At 36.4% G+C, this 19,733-nt stretch overlaps 1 protein-coding gene across 5 annotated transcripts in view; it reads left to right on the plus strand.

Moving 5' to 3' along the window:
- The window catches only part of ulk4 (unc-51 like kinase 4), a 244,137-nt gene that overhangs the window by 206,347 nt on the left and 18,057 nt on the right, over nt 1–19,733 (plus strand). For 4 of the 5 annotated variants that reach the window (XM_048152779.1, XM_048152780.1, XM_048152778.1 and 1 more), the window contains one exon: nt 972–1,157. In XM_048152779.1, coding sequence (XP_048008736.1) covers nt 972–1,157 — 186 coding nt within the window. Of the gene's footprint in view, nt 1–971; nt 1,158–4,681; nt 4,869–19,733 lie in introns of those variants that run through there. The other variant, XM_048152782.1, reaches the window with a different exon arrangement.

Here is a 19,733-nt window from a genome sequence, read left to right on the forward strand (position 1 = left end):
TAATCAAAATTTGAATGGTGGTATGTTTAATTAAAAAAAAAAATCTTTCAAAATCTTTGAATTTTGTGTGAACTATCCCTTTAAACATTTAAAGTTTGTGTTAGAGTTTGTTATGTTAGAGTTTGTGGCATCACACTCCATTTACAGTGTGGACAGACAGATTTCTTGTTTAAGGAAATGTAGCATTTTGGATTACAGAACTTTTCTGTTGTACCCTTAAAACCTCTATATGCAGCTGAGCTTTGATATGCTAACATCTTCACATTTAAAAAAAGAACCAAGTTGTTGAATCCAGATGTCAAAGCCATGATGATTTTTGAACGACATTTGTAGCAGAGTTGTCCCTGAACTTGTGTATTTCTGCATTATACATCAAACTCTTGGTTCATGGGTTTGATTCCTAGGAAATACTGATCAAACTGATTAAATGTATACCTTAAATGCAGTCACTTTGGATAAAAGTATCTGCCAAATGTAAATTTAAAAAAAAAAAAAAAAAAAGCGTTTTCATGATTTTTCATGTTATGTTTCCCTAAATGCCCTCCTCAATGTGACTTTGACAAAATAACACCTTATTTGAAGTCTGAGAGAAACATATATAGCTTAAAGATAGATTCTCTAGACCACTGCTATTGACTGTACATGGACAAACAGATTTGTAGTACAGAGACTTTCTCATATTTCCCAAAAGCTATAGAAGAGCAATATAAAAGTCTGAGAAATATTTGCGTGAAGGGTTTGCTGGCTGCAGCTCAGTTGTTCAAAAATTCAGCCTGTTCTTTCAAACTGTTATATAGATGCAGGTCTATTGACAATTTGAAAATATTTTCTTATTAAATCTGGCTATTTGCAGACCAGTGTGTAATTTTGTCAAAATAGTTTGCATGTAATATAGTTATATACATTATCATAGTGTTTCATTTGAGTTGTTCCTGGGTAAGTGTTCAGATGTCTGTGTTTCTCTCCCGCAGCTGGCGTGTAATGACAGTGAGGTGTATGAGGAGGCCAGTCACTGTGTCTCTCTGCTGGCTCAGCTGTATGGAGGAGATGGCGCGGACCACCTGCAGCCAGAGGAGCTGCTCAGCCTGGCGCATGCACTGCAGATGCACACTGAGCCCAGACAGCAGAAATTGCTGCTCCGCGTGCTGAAACGATTGGTGAGTGTATGCAAAATCTGATCTGAGACCACCTGAGCTGTACTCATGAATGCAATGTGAATGATCGTTGCAGTAAAAGCAAACAAAAGTGTGATATTGGATACACTCTAAAAAATGCTGGGTTAAAAACAACCCAAGTTGGGTTGAAAATGGACAAACCCAGCGGTTGGGTTAAATGTTTGCCCAACCTGCTGGGTAGTTTTATTTAAACCAACTGTTGTTTAAAAATTGCTATATGGCTAGCTTAAAATGAACCCCAAATAGTTGGGAAATTAAAAGCCAGATGCAATTAGAGGCAACAATAATAGACAAAAGGTGAATGTTTATTAATAAGCTTTAATATTTTATTAATATAAATTTAATAGTTTAATAGTTTATTAATATAAACCCTAACCCTTAATAAGCAATTTAATAAATGTTTATTGTTTAATAATTATTCATTGAACATTAATAAATGTTCATTTCCAACATACTTTGGGTTAATTTTAATTAAGCAATACAGTAATTTTTAAACAATAGTTGAGTTAAATAAAACTACCCAGCAGGTTGGGCAAACATTTAACCCTACCGCTGGGTTAAAACAACCCAATTGCTGGGTTTGTCCATTTTCAACCCAACTTGGGTTGTTTTTAACCCAGCATTTTTTAGAGTGTATATAATTTAAAATATGATATCAAATGGCTTAGCCATTTTTGAAGCATATTTTAAGTAGCTAAATATTTACACTACACTAAACAGAGGAATAAGGAAGGATGTTTCTGTTTTTTGTTTTGTTTTGTTTTGTTTTTCTGATCTTATTTGTTGAAGGGGACTTGTGGCGCTTTTTTTACTTTACCTTCCCTTTAGTGTTTAATATAACTGTTTGTGCATGTAAACAACCTGCAAAGTTGCAAAGGTGGTAAGCGGTAGACCAGTCACAGCACACTTTGGCAGGCTAAACATTAAATCATGTAAAAAATTCTAGTACAACCCTGAACAAAATTAATAACCCTTAAATGAGCATAATATGGGCCCCTTTAGTAGCTAAACATTAAGCTAACACTAAGCAGAGGAATAAGAAAGAAAGACTAGAAAATAAATTAAAGTTCAAATGAAGGGCCCTATTTAGTCTATTATTTTCAGATTTTATTTATTAATATTATTTATTTATCTATTAAAGGCACCATATGTGTTTTTTATTTATTTATTTATTTATAATATTATTTATTTATTAATACACCATGTCATCTCTAAAGAGTAATAAGAATTAATAAAGAGTAAAATGGAGATCACATATCAAGGAAAACAGTTTTTTTTTTTTTTTAGCTTAATTTTAGGGCTGTCAAACGATTAATCGCATACAAAATAAAAGTTTGAGTTTGCCTAATATATGTGAGTGTATTGTGTGTAATTATTATGTATATATAAATACAAACACATTCATGTATATATTTGAGAAATATTTACAAGTATATGTATTTTTTTTATGTATATATATAATTTATATTATATATAAATAAAAAATATTTTGTACATAAATAACATATTTCTCTCAAATATATACATGAATGTGTTTGTATTTATTTATTTATATATACATAATAATTACACACAGTACACCCACATATATTATGCAAACTCAAACTTTTATTTTGTATACGATTAATCGCGATTAATCGTTTGACAGCCCTACTTAATTTAATGTGTGACTCTGGAGGAAGAACAAGTAGGGAGTTTTTATTATTATTTTATTTATTTATTTTATATTCTGGTGCTGTCAGAGTCAGTGTGTCGGCTCAATATGTCATGCATCTATGTGAGGCAGATCGAACCCTCTCTTTAATATTGGATAGTTTGTGTGGTGGAAGGGCATGAACTGTGCTTCCTGTGCAGTGTGGCCTTCTGGGTTGTCGAGAGGTTGGTTACAGCCATACAGAATGAGGAGGACAGCACCCAGACACTCATGACTGTTGATTTCTTCTCTCTCTCTCTGTGTTTCTGTATTTGAATATATTAACCAATCATTACTGAGGTGATTTACATATTGAAGTCTTAAAGGTACCGTAGCAAAAACAGCCTGTTTAATTCTGCTCTCTCCCTTTCTTGATCCTCTCATTTGCATCTATTTTTTGATTAGAGGGACTGTCCAATATCAGCAAGGACAAAATATATATCATTAGTCTGGATGAAAATAACACAGCAGGGCATCAACTGTGTGAAAGTCAGCGTGTCATTGATCTTTCTTATTTATGATGGGTGAGACCATGAGGATGACTGATTTTTTAATCAGGATTAATCCCAGGATCCCATTCCTTATCCATGTTTTCAACAATTTGCCTCGATTAACTATAAACATTTATTTTATAATTTGCAAGGCAGAGAAGATTTACATAATCATGCCAAAATGTGATTATTTCATTTGCACTGTACAGAGCGAAGTCAACATTTAATAAAAATTGACTCTATAAACAACAAAAACTTTCCATGTAAACTCGTAAAAATTCAACCACTTGCTTCGCCTCTGAAACTTCTTTCCATTTCGGCTTACGTTACTATGTACACTTAATTTTCAGCACCTCCCGTCCAATTTCCTGTCATATCGAGCACTTATTCTTAAATATTTAAAGGCCCCATGACTTCTTGAGTTACTGAATTAATCCCAATTTCCCACTAAAATATTTTTTTAACTTTGCATAGCTAGAAAAATGTATTTTCATTATGTAAAAATGCCCATTGAGTTTTAAGATTTTATTAGTTTACATGACTTTCCATGTCTAGAAATCACACTTTTTAAATCAGGATAGCTAATTTTTCCTAGGCCATAGGAACCTGGTTCTTCAAAGAAAGAAAAAAAAGATTAGTTGGTTTACCTTATTTTAATGTTTCTTCTTATTTTAAAGTCATCTTGAGGCCCTCTTGGAAGTTTACTGAGGAATCACTGATATAGAGACCAATCGCTTCCCAATGGATGAAATAAAATTGGAAATAGATATCCTATTCCACACAGTAAAATGGGTGGTAATGTTGCTTCATGATGACTTTAAACTGTTTATAATATATTATTTATCATATTTGAATAATCATGTTTATCATATCATCATATCAATAATCTAATCTAAAAATATTTATATATCATATTTATATAAGCCCATTCTTGTGATGAGCATACATGAGTATCTAGTGTTATGGTCACTATCCAAGATCCAGGAAAGGTCCTTCTTTCTTATTGTGAGATAGTCTGTCTGTGGATAAGTGTGTGTGTGTGTGTGTGTGTGTGTGTGTGTGTGTGTGTGTGTGTGTGTGTGTGTGTGTGTGTGTGTGTGTGTGTGCGTGTGTGCATGTTTTTTGTGATTTATGAGGACACAAATTTGTAGGGGCAGGTTTGGAGAACATGTTGCAAAACTTGTGGATTTGTTATCGTGTGTGAATATATGGGTATCTTCTGCTCATGGGAATGTGTGTGTGTTTGTAGTATGTGCCCCTTGCCTGGCCTGTGGTTGAGTCATCAGTGTTCTGATGACTTCATCTGTTCTGAAACACTGCAGATATTTGGAGAGGAGCTGTTGGCTTTGGCAGACTCCAGAGAGAAGAGAATGACCTCATCCAAACAAATCACTCACACACTGCCCAGCCACAAACCCAGACTGACACTTCAGGGACACTCAAGTTCTCATATGAAAATATTAAGCTGAAAAAAATATTTTTCTTATATGAAAAATAAAGCTGAGCTTCTGTAGATAGTTCTCTCTTTTTTTTTTTTTTTTTTTTGCTGAAAAGAAATTTGATTTATTCCAAAATTGTCTGTAAATAATTTCATCAATCAACTCCGGTTGGTTACAATTAGTTTTTACAAATCATACTGGAAAATAATAATAAAAACAATAATAATAGTAATAAACATAGCTGCAGGTAGCAATTATCGAGGCCAAGCACGCTATAGCCAAAATGGGAAGCTAAGCAAGCATGGCACGTAGCATCAGACCAACTGCAAAAATTAATACTTAAAGTTAGTGATACACTTAAATGGAAATTCTGTCCCGAAACCAAAAATTCAGGATGCACTTGGCTGAAAAACCAAAAATGACTTTTTTAAAATTATATAAAAACAAACCGTGTGTGTGTGTGTGTACAAAACACATTTGACTTTAAAACTGCAAGAAAATAAAAGCCAAAAATTCTGAACAAGTTTTGCTGCAAATTTTAGGTGATATCTCAAAAAAATGAGCTTTCAGTAAGATTTTGTTTGTGTGCAGTACCAAACTTTTCCATATATGGTTTTCTAGCGATCTGAACCATAAATTTCCATAATTTTCATACAATTTATGAAGTAGACATCCTATTCAGAAGTAGTGTGGGGGTCTGGCAGTATTTGTTTTAAATTCAACCTCTAATAAACACATAAAAGACATGCAAAAATAACACGGAATTGTGTTATAGCTCATCACCGGAATGAATTAAATGAAGAATCTATCTTTATATATATATAAAACATTTTCAGACCTTTTTTTTCAAAAAATAAAATGGCTCTAAGCATAAAAAACAAACTGAGGTTTCTGCGGAACTTTAAAGGTGCCGTAGAACGTGTTTTCAAAAGATGTAATAAGTCTAAGGTGTCCCCTGAATGTGTCTATGAAGTTTCAGCTCAAAATACCCCATAGATTTTTTTAATTAATTTTGGGGCATCATTAAATATGCGCCGATTCAGGCTGCGGCCCCTTTAAATTCTCATGCTCCCCACCCCCAAGCTTAAACAGCATAAACAAAGTTCACACAGCTAATATAATCCTCAAAATGGATCTTTACAAAGTGTTCATCATGCAACATGTCTAATCGCGTAAGTATAGTATTTATTTGGATGTTTACATTTGATTCTGAATGAGTTTGATGAGCTGAAGTTGTGTTTATGAATTATACAGACTGCAAGTGTTTAAAAAATGAAAATAACGACAGTCTTGTCTCCGTGAATACAGTAAGAAACGATGGTAACTTTAACCACATTTAACAGTACATTAGCAACATGCTAACAAAACATTTAGAAAGACAATATACAAATATCACTAAAAATATCATGTTATCATGGATCATGCCAGTTATTATTGCTCCATCTGCCATTTTTCGCTATTGTCCTCGCTTGCTTACCTAGTCTGATGATTCAGCTGTGCACATCCAGACGTCCTGCCCTTGTGTAATGCCTTGAACATGAGCTGGCATATGCAAATATTGGGGGGCGTACATATTAATGATCCCAACTGTTACGTAACAGTCGGTGTTATTTTGAGATTCGTCTGTTTTTTGGAGGTCTTTTAAACAAATTAGATTTATGTAAGAAGGAGGAAACATTGGTGTTTGAGACTCACTGTATGTCATTTCCATGTACTGAACTCTTGTTATTCAACTATGCCAAGGTAAATTAAATTTTTAATTCTAGGGCACCTTTAATGATTTTTTTTTTTATGTGCATCACTATAAATAAACGTCTGAAAAGGCCTTATGACTGATAAATATTATTGTTGCAAATTAATAGGGCCGGGTCTAGGGGGGGGCTAGGGGGGGCATTGCCCCCCCAGAATTTCCTTGTGCCCCCCAAAAATGTGCAGCCAACAATAAAAATGAATAAGCCTACATAAACATTAAAAACGTCTTATCTATTGAATAAGGATCGGCCACTTTAATCACAGAAAAAAAAGTGAATATTATGCTTATAATGATATTTAATCTCACAAAAATGGACTTAAAATCCAAAAACATGCGAACTGGGAAGTAACGAACATTAATCAGAAAACACGTCGAAAACAAGTGTACACCTAATCTTCAAGCAAGTAGCCTAAAAAAAATATCACAATGAGGATCACATCTGCATCAGCCGAACATATTTTCTGCATGCTGAGATAGCTGTCAGCGAACATTTCCTCAGTAATTTCGTTAACAATGAATAATTTGAACATTATATCCAGGGGCGGCGCTAGGGGTGGGCTAAGGGGGCTGGAACCCCAAATGTTTTTCCAAAATCCCTGAATCTTTCAGGTTTGAGGTTTCTGTGCTGCGTGTTTTAAAGAGAAGTGTGCATCCGAAAATACAATGTAGACTGAGACTCTATATCACAACTAAAAAGATGTTTGAGCCCTCTTTCATGACCAGGTACAAGTCAATGCTGTTTCTTTGTTCCATTTGCACTCTGTACATGGGTTGAAGCTCTCAGTTTTGAGCTTCCAAAGTGCACCAGACTGATGCATTTAACCTTAAAATACACAAAAATTTCTTAACGGGGGGGCATGCCCCCGGACCCCCCTAGATGATGGTATATAATGTACATTTTATGAACTTTAACCAAGAATACTACAAAAAACGCTCCTTTCATGTCAGTAAATTAAAATGTCATTGGACAAATATAGATTTCGGTTAAGCCCCGAATGTTTACAATGTCTGGCTCCGCCCCTTATTATGTCCATAAATAATTCACATGGCCTACATAGCCAGTACAAATTAGGCTATAGCCTATAATTTGTTAGCCACAAGACGATTCTTGATGAATCAAAAAAACAAAAAGTTAGCTATGAATATTAGCCTAGAAAATGCTGCCCTACCAAAATTTGTGATTGCCCCCCCCAGTCCAGCAAGCCTAGTACCGGGCCTGTCTTCCTCTGTCATTTGCATTGAAAACTAAAGTCTGTAAGCTTTCAAATGACAGTTTGTCAATATTACTTTAGGCTTACACCGTGTCTACACCAGAATAAATACACCAGTGACCTTTACTGACCTGTCTACACTGAATGTGACAAGATGACCGTTGGACAGCACTTGGACTACGTCAGAAATAGAACGGGAAATCCGTTTACTTAATTCCGTTTAGGAATTTGTCACGTCCAGTGAAGATAATATCACGGATTATAATGGGTTCTATTGTCTTTTGATGTGTCGCGTCCGGTGTAGACATGATGTTAGACTAAGATAAAATTGTTTTAAATATGTAAAAACATAAACATTTAACAAGGACTGTAATAACTTGTTTTTATGACATTTATTCAAGTATGCATTAAATGATTAAGACATCACAGACAGGTTCAGTAAAATATAATGAATATGTAATCTAAAATGCACCTCTCTATGGTTATTTTTAAGTCTTATTAACTAACAAGTTTATGGTGATTGAATGGCTTTCCTGAGGTAAATATAACATTAAGTGACATATTTCATACAATCTGTTTTATTGATGTCTTTCCCTGATAAACATGAGACATGATATATTTTGGGTAAGTTCTACTGTGTCTATCAACATACCTTCTGATGTTCATCCATGTTTTTTTGTTTTTTTTTCATGCTATAACATCTATATAGAATCTTGTCCCCTTCTCAGGGAACCAGGGTTACAATCATAGTTAAGAGGTTCCCTTTTGAGAGAACTCAGTGCTGTGTAGAATGTTGATGCTATCGGAACATTCATGCCCGCTATGCCATGCAGAGAAATACCTACCCAAAAGATGTAATTGGGATTGACATGTTTACCCTTTAAGGTTTATCCATGTTGTATGTATGAAATAGAACACAGTCAAAATGTGCCATCGGAGAAGTTCTAATAAAATGTCACTGTTTTGGTCAAAGATTTCGGCCCTCCAAAACCATTTTAGCTGAAACCGAAAATTGCTGTTTTGACCGAGAATTTTTGGTAGCCAAAAGTTCGGTGCATCACTATTTAAAAGCCTTTGTTGATGATTTTAGGAAAATGGTTGAAAACCATAAATACAATCATGGTTCCGATGACACGTACCAACTTTCGTAATGATACTGCAATGCGTTTTATATGTACAGTCAAACCAAAATTTATTCAGACACCTTGAACATTTCATTCATTAATACAGTTCACTATAGTTTAAAAAAATGGTTATAAAATATGACAAGATCTCAGAGTTAAACTGTGTCAGAAAAATCTTATGACAGATAGATAAAAGGTATAATCTTATGTCAGATAACACTTAAGCAAAACATGGTCAGGCCAAAGTGTCTGAATCATATTTGGTTCCAAATTTATATCAATTTTACTGGTAGTCCACTGTATGAAGAATTTTTGGTATAATATGTCAAAGTTTACTTTATTTTGCTATCCTCACTTACATAAATGAACTGTAGTTTCCTGCACCCACTAGTAAAAATATCAAAAATGTCTGAATAGTTTACCTGTATATATATATATGTGTGTGTATATATATATATATGTGTGTGTATATATATATATACACACATATATATGTATACACACATATATATGTATAATGACAAAATTCTAAATGGTCGATGGCCAAAATGGCAGACAGTGATTATTGATCAAACTGTTTAGAAATTATAAGCAAATGTACATTTCTCATATACCTTGACCAGTAGGTGGTGCTTTGCCGAAACTGCTCATATACCCTCAAGTCGTCGTTGTCATAACACACCAAATCTGATCTGAATATGTCAAAGTGTGGTGAAGATATAACCTCACATACATTTTGACATGCACTTTGGTGAATTTGTTGGCAAGTTATGGTTAGCTTAATCAACTTTAATTGCATAAAATGTTGTCGCCATGGTCCAAGGATGATTAAATTAAATTTTTGTGATAATTGGAGCAGTACTCTAGGAGGAGCTTAAATTTTATTTATTTATTTTTTAATTCAAAATGGCAGGGAAAAAAAATATTTTAAAAACAAATAAAAATATTATTAAAAATATTAAAATTGATATCCAGTGATCACAAACTAATTTCATGGAAAATAATTGGTTAATATGTGTGGGAACCCTGACAACTAGAAAGTTTGCAGAAAAATCAATGCAGTGTAGTGTCGCCACTGGCAAATGTGTGTGCCTGTCATGTTGGTATCCCTTCATTGATTGCATCAGTTTTTTTCCCTCCTGATAAGAACTGGATCTGTTCCTCTGAATGCAAACAAACCTCAGACTGCTCTGAGCTTCAGATGTGGAATACTGTCTAGACAGAGAGAGGAATATTTTTTAGTTAAGGTTATGTTACTAGTCCCTTGGAATGATGGTGCCAGAAAGACACCAGCACAGCATCTCGCTCTCACACAATTACACAGTTCTACAGGAAGATGAACTCCATGACAGCAATTAAAACACATCATTTCTGCTTCCAGTACAACTGTGTTTGTAGATGAAGACAAATATCTTATATATCATTGTGATTTTTATATTTGAGCAGAGGCCCAGGGCTGATATCTCATCAACACATTTCTCTCACACATTCAAGTATGTGTGAATCTACTGAGGTCACACACATTGAATGAGAAGGGAGTATTTGTGTGTATTAATCAGTGGGGAAAAAAAGAGAGTATATCTGGCTAATATATAAAGTCAGTGACACTAAAGTTCAAACGTTTGGGGTTGGTAAGATTGGTTTAATGTTTTTGAAAAAAGTATCTCATGCTCAACCAAGGCTACATTTATTTGATCAAAAATACAGTAAAATTGTGAAATATAATTACAGTTTAAAATAACTGTTTTCTTTTTTGATATATTTTAAAATGTTATTTTTATTACTCCAGTCACAGTGTCACATGATCCTACAGAAATCATTCTAATATGATGATTTGGTGCACAAGAAACATTTCTCATTATTTTCAATGTTGAAAACAGTGATCCTGCATAATCCATGATGCTTTTTTTTTTTAGAATTTTTTGATAAATAGAAGTTTCAAAAGCATTAAAAAAAAAAAAAACATTTTTTATGTCTTTACTGTCACTTTATCAATTTAATGCATCCTTGCTGAATAAAAGTATTTTCTTTAAATAAAATCTTACTGAGCACAAACTTTTGAACAGCAGTGTATGTACTAAATTGTCAATTTTTCACTACAATTCATCACTACATTATTGACAATCTACACAAACCTTTTTTGCCCCCAAATTATAGCTGAAATTTCACTAATGTGGCCACACCTTAAGTCATACAGGTTTACAACAATTCCTTTAATATTCTACCACCCTTGATTCCCTGATTACAACCATAATGAACAGCAGAAAATCATTGTCTTTAGCATAATGGCCACATTAAGAAAGTGGTTTCCCACTTCATTGCCATAATGTAAATTACTTTGGCGAAATAGACTGCCGTCTCTCAGAACATTATCTACACAGATCACTTTCTGTTTAGAACAAACTAAAATGCTCTACCAATCTGTCACACCCATGTTCTTTTTACCATCTTTCTCTCGCTTTCTCTTTCTCTTTTTCTGTGTAATCACCAAATACTTTTCATTTCCTATTTCATGATCCACAGTGTAATGTGTGCTTCAGTGTTTTACATGTTTGTGTGGAAGCCTCCCTCTCTCTCTCTCTCTCTCTCTCTCTCTCTCTCTCTGTTGATCATCCACCCCCGTTTCTGCCCCTCTAGGATCTTCTCCCTCCATCAAGAGCTATTATAGGCCTCATTAGTGTCATCGAGCCAGATCACAACACTTCTGTTGTTTTAACACTGTCTCTCCTTTTATCTGTCTGTCTCTTACTGTCTCTACCTGTTTTTGTGTCTCTCATCCTGGATTTAGAGGGAGATGTAAATAATGGCTTTTTTTAGTTTAGGTGTGATAGAGAAGACTGTGTTTGTAAGCACTTGAACCTATATATATATATATATATATATATATATATATATATATATATATATATATATATATATATATATATATATATAGTGTGTCATATGTGTTTAACGAAGCATGCGATTGACATTGCTTCTTTATTGATCATTCTCACTAGCAGAACATATGGCTATAGATATGATTTTTGGTAATTAATCAACAAATGAATTAATTGTACTCAACAAATGAATGAATTACTGTTTTTGTGGACTTTGGCATAATGGTTGATAAGAAGTTCCATCCAAGCTTTTTTTAAAAAATGTTGGAGTGTGGACTGTTTACAAATTAGGACTGCATGATTAATCGAAATTAACCTGAAATCGCGCGTAACCGATTTGGCTTAGTGCGATTATGAAATCGCAAAGGCTGCGATTTATTTCATGAGCATCTTGTCAGTGAAGCACAGCTCTGTGAACAGTCGTAAATGCAGCTCCATCTGAAACGACTGGGAGTTTGAGTCGCTTATAACGTTCATTTGAAAAAGCAGCACTTTTGTCCAACAAAAGACAACATTTAATAACATGTTTTTACTCCAAACTCACTTCATAATGTCAGTTGAGTGTTTGAAATAACATCCCTCTGAGAGATGATGTGCCTTATACACAGAAAAAGACACACAACATATTATCTCATAGTATTCTATACAGTGATAAAGGCTATGTCGATTAGCATTGCATTATAAATATACTTTATTATCAAGAAAATACCCAAGAAGGCTTGAAGAACTCAGATAAACCATATATTGTTGTAATTGTGTTTATTAGTCATGTTTAATCAAAGCGTTTCAATCTTCTGATTATTTATCTACAGCAATAGTATGATGCCCATTGGGAATTCCTGGAACAACGTGCTTTATTTTACTTCTGTGAGGCATATTTGGAGTTTCTGCGCAAGAGCACCATCTGGCTTACGGCTTACAGATGCAGCAGCATTTACTACTGATCACAGAGCCGTGCTTCACTGAAAAGCTGTGCATGGAAAAATCGCAGCCAATCGCAGTCGATTTAATTTCGATTAATAGTGCAGCCCTAGTACAAATGTGTCAAATGGACCTCTCACCATCTGTATCACATTTATAAGTAGAAAAAAATAGTTTAAAGTATAACATTTTAAAACAATTCTGTTGTGCTTCGTTTAGCTTCGTTTCTGAGCACAAAAACAGGGTCTCTCCAAAGCTAAAAGTCACTGTATACAGTCTATAGTGTCTTTCCCAACACTAATAAATCAGACTACAAGGAGCAGCGCAAAATAACACCATCATTAATCACAATATCAAAAATGATGTTGAAATAAAGTCAAACAATAATTGTCATGTGTTGCCGTGATCGATCATTTGATGGCACCTCAGAATGCTTATGTTTATTACTATTTGTGTGTGTGTTTGTATGCACTGAAGCATGTCTGTTGGTTTTGTGTTTTAAATTGTCCTCTTTGATTTATGACTTGCTGTCCCTGTCCTAATTACACACGGGCTCTGTCACTGCAGTGCTAATGGAATGAAATGACCTGGTCACATTACTGCCCTCATCTGCTGTCTGCCTTCCAAGACTCCTGGAGATAAATCACCCCGTCGGGCGTTTCTGACACACACACATATACACTCTCTTGGCATCCCTCTGATGTGTTGCTGTATGCGTGGTATTTTATTGTCATGTCTGATTCTACCTAATGATTCAGTCTCTAGAGAATCCTGCTCTGCTCTGATCCACATTGAGCATGAGTAATTAGCTTCCTTCTCACAGGCAAATGACACTGTTTGTTCCTTCATAACCTCCCGCTTTTTGATATAGCTGCTTTATTTGTGAATCTGTAGGAGTTTGAGACTTTTCGTTTAAACTTTCCCTGACTTCCTATATTACAGCCAATTAGTTCCATTAAGCACAAAGTTCTGATTAGTGGTGATTGGTAAGGCAAGCATCATTACTACTGTAGCGCTTGTGATACTGATACGAGAAATAACTCAATTGTTGAGAAGTTGTTGTTTTTTTCCCCCGGGGGGACAATAAAACAGGAGAAGGCGGCACTGAAGAAGTAGCCTGAGCCATATCTATAGACCAGAAACCTGCTGTATTTTAAATAAGTTTCTCACCTGTGCTGTAACCTATGGGTTAGGTCGCATACTCCATCATACTGGATCATGGTTCTCCTGTGGCCAGCAAGCATTAGAATCTGCAGCATTTGCAGATCCCGTTTTTGTCCTCTGCCCACTATCCTGTCAATATTAAGTGGCAAAAAGCCCAAAAACATGATTCTCATCATTATGATTTTCGCCTCCCCTGCTGTGACGAGCCCTGGACCACAAGGACACGAGTGTGGCTGCTGTTCTACATTCTCAATCAGTTCACCGAGTTGTTGGTGACAACGAAAGGGGCGAACGAGGAGACAGCTAGAGACAGAGGACGTAGTGAGACATTCCCTGAGATACACATCACACGATGCTCTCAGGATAGCAGAATGTGGCAGTGTGTATCAAGTGCATGAATAATGCAGAGGATGGAGCAGGACAGTGGTGCTAGCAGACGCTCGCTCACACACAAACACATCCACACCATTTTTGCACGGCAAGCTCCCACTCCTGGGACTCAGAGGCGTGCTCATTAGCTCTGCTGTGGCCACCCCTGCAGACTGGAGCCCCTCACAGCATGACAGTAGCAACAATGGCCTCGTCGCTCAGCCCAGCTGCAGCATGAAAGAGTATTGACCCAGGTACGGTGCCTCGGGCCACCGGCCTCCACTCACAAACACACATTTGCACACTCCTCCATGGGCAAAACTTGTTTTCAAAAAAAGATGAACCGTCAGGGCTGGATACCGCGCTACTGGTCGCAGAAGAAGGTGTGAGCTGAATTGTCGATGAGGTTGGGAACAGGAAGGAGTGACTTTGCTGTGATCGACAATTTTCCAGTGCAGTTATTGGTGATCATCTTTCCTGCAATGCTTCATTTGTTACTTGTGGGGCTGTTATCCCCTTCATGTTTATGTTAAAACTCCCCTACCCCACAGGCAGATCTTTCAAGGTTTCCTGGAGGTGAAGGGCGTCTAAGTTTCATCACCTAACCACCGGGGTGCCTCAGGGTTCAGTGTTGGGCCCCCTCCTCTTCTTGAAATACACTGCTTCACTTGGCTAAATCATAGAAACGCGTGGTTTCTCCCATCACTTGTGCCCATGCAATATTAGGACAGTTGGACCTGTTTGAATATACTTTGCAGCTCCTGGTCCAGGTGTTTGTCATCTCAAAGCTGGAATCATTCAATGACTTGTAAGATGGATTATCAAACAATGGCTAGCTAATGAAATAATCCCCGATGATAATGGCTAGTCTTCAGTGGGGGGGTCCATGTGTGTCTAGTCTTCAAGGAGGATCCATGTCACACTCCATTGGCTATCCACATAAAGCTGCCTGCATCAAATTCAGTATTGGAGTTTACATCTGAAATGTGTACTATTCTGGTATACATTGGATAAAAGTTCCTACTTAATCAATGTAATGTCTATGTAAATCTCATGCATCTTTTACAGAAGAACTAACAGATCTTACTCCACTATAATATTAATGCGTTATCAGCCCTAACAACAATTATACTGTTGTTACTCGCTGACCTTGTCCTAGTTTGGCTTTGTAGGGTACAGCATTGTCAATGTCATGTTCCATTTCCACCGCCACAGCAAAGCCAAAACTGTATTCTTTCTCTATCTCTCCTCCTCTCTCCATCCATTTTTATCTGTCCTCTATCCCATCTGTACTATCTGCTCTGCATGGTGTCTGCAGTAAAAACAATGCACTCCAGCTTTCTGTTATCAGCATAGATCTGCATTATCTCACACAATTATCAGCTCCAGAAACAGCACACGCATTGGGATTTGAGTGCTGGCACGCTGCGTGCTGCACAGTTGCATAAAAAGTTTTTAATGCCTGAGGTTTCAGGTGCGTGAGCTGAGTTTTTTTTTTTTTTTTTGTGGAGTTTGACGTGGTGTTAGTCTCTCCAGTAGATACTGTACAAATAGCAAAGGTTCTTGATTAATAGCCAGGACCTGTAGACCTCATCTTCAGTTGGGTAAAAGCCTGTGACTGGACAGGTTACCACATCAAGACCAATGTCAAATTCAGATATATAGTAAAACCACCATATATCCATGTTTCCCTGCCTTCTGCCCGATACTCTGGGATAGGCTGCTGCATCCCTGCGATCCTACATATGTTGCTTTGGAGAAGGAAAGAATGGACTATGACACCTAACATGTAGTCTAACCTAGCCAAACCTTTGTCTAACAACATAAGCTGTGGTCCACAATGCAGTTTGTTCAAGCCAAATCCCACTTAGACAGAAAAAGACTGGCTTACTGATATGCAGTGCTACCATCGGGGTGATTTGTTTTTATATGTTGTTTGGGAATAGGTCAATTAAGTCAATTATATTCAAACAATGGGGTGGTAATATCAGCAGGGGAAACACTGGGAAGTGTCTGTCTTTGTCTAAAATGTCTGTCTCTTTAAAAGTAATACCTTATTTCACAAATATAACTTGACCGCCATACAGTTATGCATGTATATCCTAATACTTAGCATCTCGAACAAAACTAAGCTTATCTGATTCCACTAACTTTGGTAAATCCAAATATGTGTTCTTCCTAAAAAGTGTGAATAATATCAACCTGGTACCTTAAACACAACAAAGTTCTTTCAAGTTTTGTGTAGAATGTACGTCCGGTAGTCAGTGTAGGGAGTTTGTGCCATTTGAGGCTGAGACTACCTAATCTGTTAAATATGGTAAAAGAGGCTAGTCTGTCATACTTCAAACTCTACAGACTGTCTTCTCTACAAAATTCTCTCTTTGAATTTGTCAAATTGAAATTGGATTGACCTAGATCCGGTAACATTATTATATGGCTTTAACACACTAGTTCCATTAAGAGGTGCAAGGCTCCAAATAAATGACACATTCTACACATATCCATTCAATCATCACTCTTTCCTTCCGCTTCCCGCACCATACAGCGAGACAGGTCGACTCTCTGCTGTCTTCAGAACATCCAGAAGGATGAAAGAGTGATGAACCGAAGCCAGTTTGATGAAAACCTGTGCGTGCATGGATTATTCAATCGGACAAACTTGTGATGGTTTGGATGTTTTATAAATCCAACTGCTTTCACCACCTATGCAAAAAAGCTTTATATTTATGCAAATGATGCAAATTAATTTACATTGTTCTCTTTTTTCGGAGTGACAGAGAGCACTTATTCACACGCGAGTGGGCAAGTGACAAAGGGTTTCAATTAAAGCAAGAAAAACCAAGCTCACTCATCCATCTCTCACCCCGGCCATCAACAAAGGCCTTTTAATTAGTATTCATTAATTGCAGCGCAGTAAAATCTATGCATGCTCATTTTTATCAAGCCATCAAAGACCTCACTAATTGCCTCTATAATATCAGAAATAGATCCAGCACATGATGAAGGGGTTTTCAAAGAACAGTACAAAGGCTAAAGAGGAAGAGGGCTCCATTTCACTCCCGGGCCACTCAAAACATTGGGTCAGAATGGGAACTGTATGTTCTGAGTAACAAAGTGCTGTTTAAAAAGAAAAAAAAAAGATGAGTCAATGCATGCTGTTTATGAGTCAGCAAAGACCAGGAGTGATCAGCATATTGCATTGATGTGTAATGTTAGAGCTTTAATGAGAAAGTTGATAAATAACAGAGAGTTTAAAGACTATAATCAGAATTAGAGGTTTGTGTCTTTTAGTCCATTTGCTTAGAGGCAAAATTGACAAAATTTCGCCTCTAAGCAATCTCCCTCCCACCCAACCTGTTTCAGTTGGAAGATGTTGACACAGGGCTGAAAATACGTTATTCAAGCGGGGTCTGTAGACTGCTGATCAACTAGGAAGCTTCTTGCTTATGTTTGTGCCATTTTCTACAAGGTTTCTGTAAGGATCTTTAATAAACATGCAGGTTAATGTGAAAATGACGTGAGGTGTAGCCAAGTATGGAGTCCCATACTCAGAATTTGTGATCTGCATTTCACCCATCCAAGTGCACACTCAAAGCAGTGGGCAGCCATTTTTGCTGTGGCGCCTGGGGAGCGATTGGGAGTTGCTCAAGAGCACCTCAGTTGTGGTTAATGAGAGTGGAATAGTGCGCTGTGTTCACTCCCCCCACCTACATTTCCTGCCGATACAAAGTCTCGAACCCGCAACCTTCGGGTTACAAGTCTGACTCTCTAACCGTTAGGCCACAACATTGGAGTCACAATAAACTGCACTCCTAGGTGCTTATGTACAACCAGTACATGGTTGTACATAAGGCTGAAGGTTTTACTTGTACAAACTTTCAGCCTAAGACATCAACAGTTCTAGAAATGTAATTAGAAAAGTTTGAATATTATTCTAAGTGATCAGATTTGCCCTTAGAGAGGGAACAGGGTGAGAATTGGGACTTAGGCTTTTTTGACTTGGTCCAGTAAGCAACCACTTAGCAATTCCCTAGCAACAGAACGCCCTAGAAAAGGCATAGCAATCCCATAACATCATGCTGGCAAGTTTTTCACAGGCACTATTCTTCATGTTTTCTTTATAAATTGCAAAAATCTTTTTAATATTAATTAATATTGTAACGTTGATTGTAATATTGTCAAGTACAGTGTCTGATTCTGATAATATGTCAGAGTCTTGATTCTTTTTCTTCTGCCCTTATCTCTTCTTCTGGGTTTTGTACCCTAAAAGAATTTAAGTCAGTTTGAAGAACAGAAACTTTATATAATTGAATGAGTCATCACGATTTCTTCTACTGTTATGTCCTCTGTGGTCAATGTGGGTCAATGTAATACATTCTGATGTTAGAAAGATAGGCTGTGAAAAAGAAAGGTTTGGAAAAACAAGTACAAGGTTGTTGAACTTTTTGTTCTGAACCACTCCGTGCACTGTAGCAACTGCATCTCTGTCTTACCTTGTACTTTTCCCAAGCAATTTTGGAACTTGTGTTTTGGCACTTGTTCTCAACTCGTGTTCCGATAAATAAATACATGTAAGTGTAATGGACAAATCTAGAGAATACACATAAAAGAATCATGATTTGGACATTTTACTGTGGTAAAACATTGTTTTGTGGATACACCATGGCATTACCATTCTTTGTCATCATTCAGTACTGTGGTGTATATTGAAGTACACAGTATAGTAGCTTTATCACAGCACTGCCACAATACTTTTTTTTTGTAAGGGAATGATGAACCTGCACTTTACAAGCTAAACGTATTTTGAATAACGTTCATCATACTTGTGTTTGATGTACAGGTTTTTAAAACTGCATCAAATAGGGCTGGACGATTATGGCCTGAAATCAAAACCTCGATTAATTGAACATTTTACCTCGATTACGATTAATGAACGATTATTTTATTTCTGATTTTTTTTTTTTTTTTTTTTTTGCCCTCATAGTTCACTGACAAGGTTAGATATATATGTATATATCTATGCGAGCGCGGTAGCTCGATATAATAATACACATCCGATCGTCTAATCGCTTGAATGTCCAAACCATAAAACAAATACAACTGACAAAGTTTAGTCAAGACGCAAGTCTCACTGCTCGCGCGCCATCACTATGTGTTGAACCGGCGTTCACCTCCGTGTTTTGCTTTTATGCCACTGACTGGTCTGGGCGGAGTCACGTGGCTACACACGCAGTTATGTTTTTAAGGGGGAAGTATTAACAGGATTAAAAAACCGAAATAACCGACATGGGAAAATTACGTCGGTTAGAGGTTCTGAATTTCGGTTTTGATTACTTTTCGATTAATCGTCCAGCCCTAGCATCAAACAACATTTGCCTCTTGTCTCACAGCACAGCCATACATTCAGAATGCTTTTTTAGTAGATGATACCCATCCTGCTTACCCACAAAACATTCAAACCTGCATCAAACTGTTTATCTTCTCATAGTCGCCAATATTTTTCCACTCAGGTCT

Source organism: Megalobrama amblycephala, linkage group LG13 (genome assembly GCF_018812025.1).
Source record: "Megalobrama amblycephala isolate DHTTF-2021 linkage group LG13, ASM1881202v1, whole genome shotgun sequence".
Lineage (NCBI taxonomy): Eukaryota > Metazoa > Chordata > Actinopteri > Cypriniformes > Xenocyprididae > Megalobrama > Megalobrama amblycephala.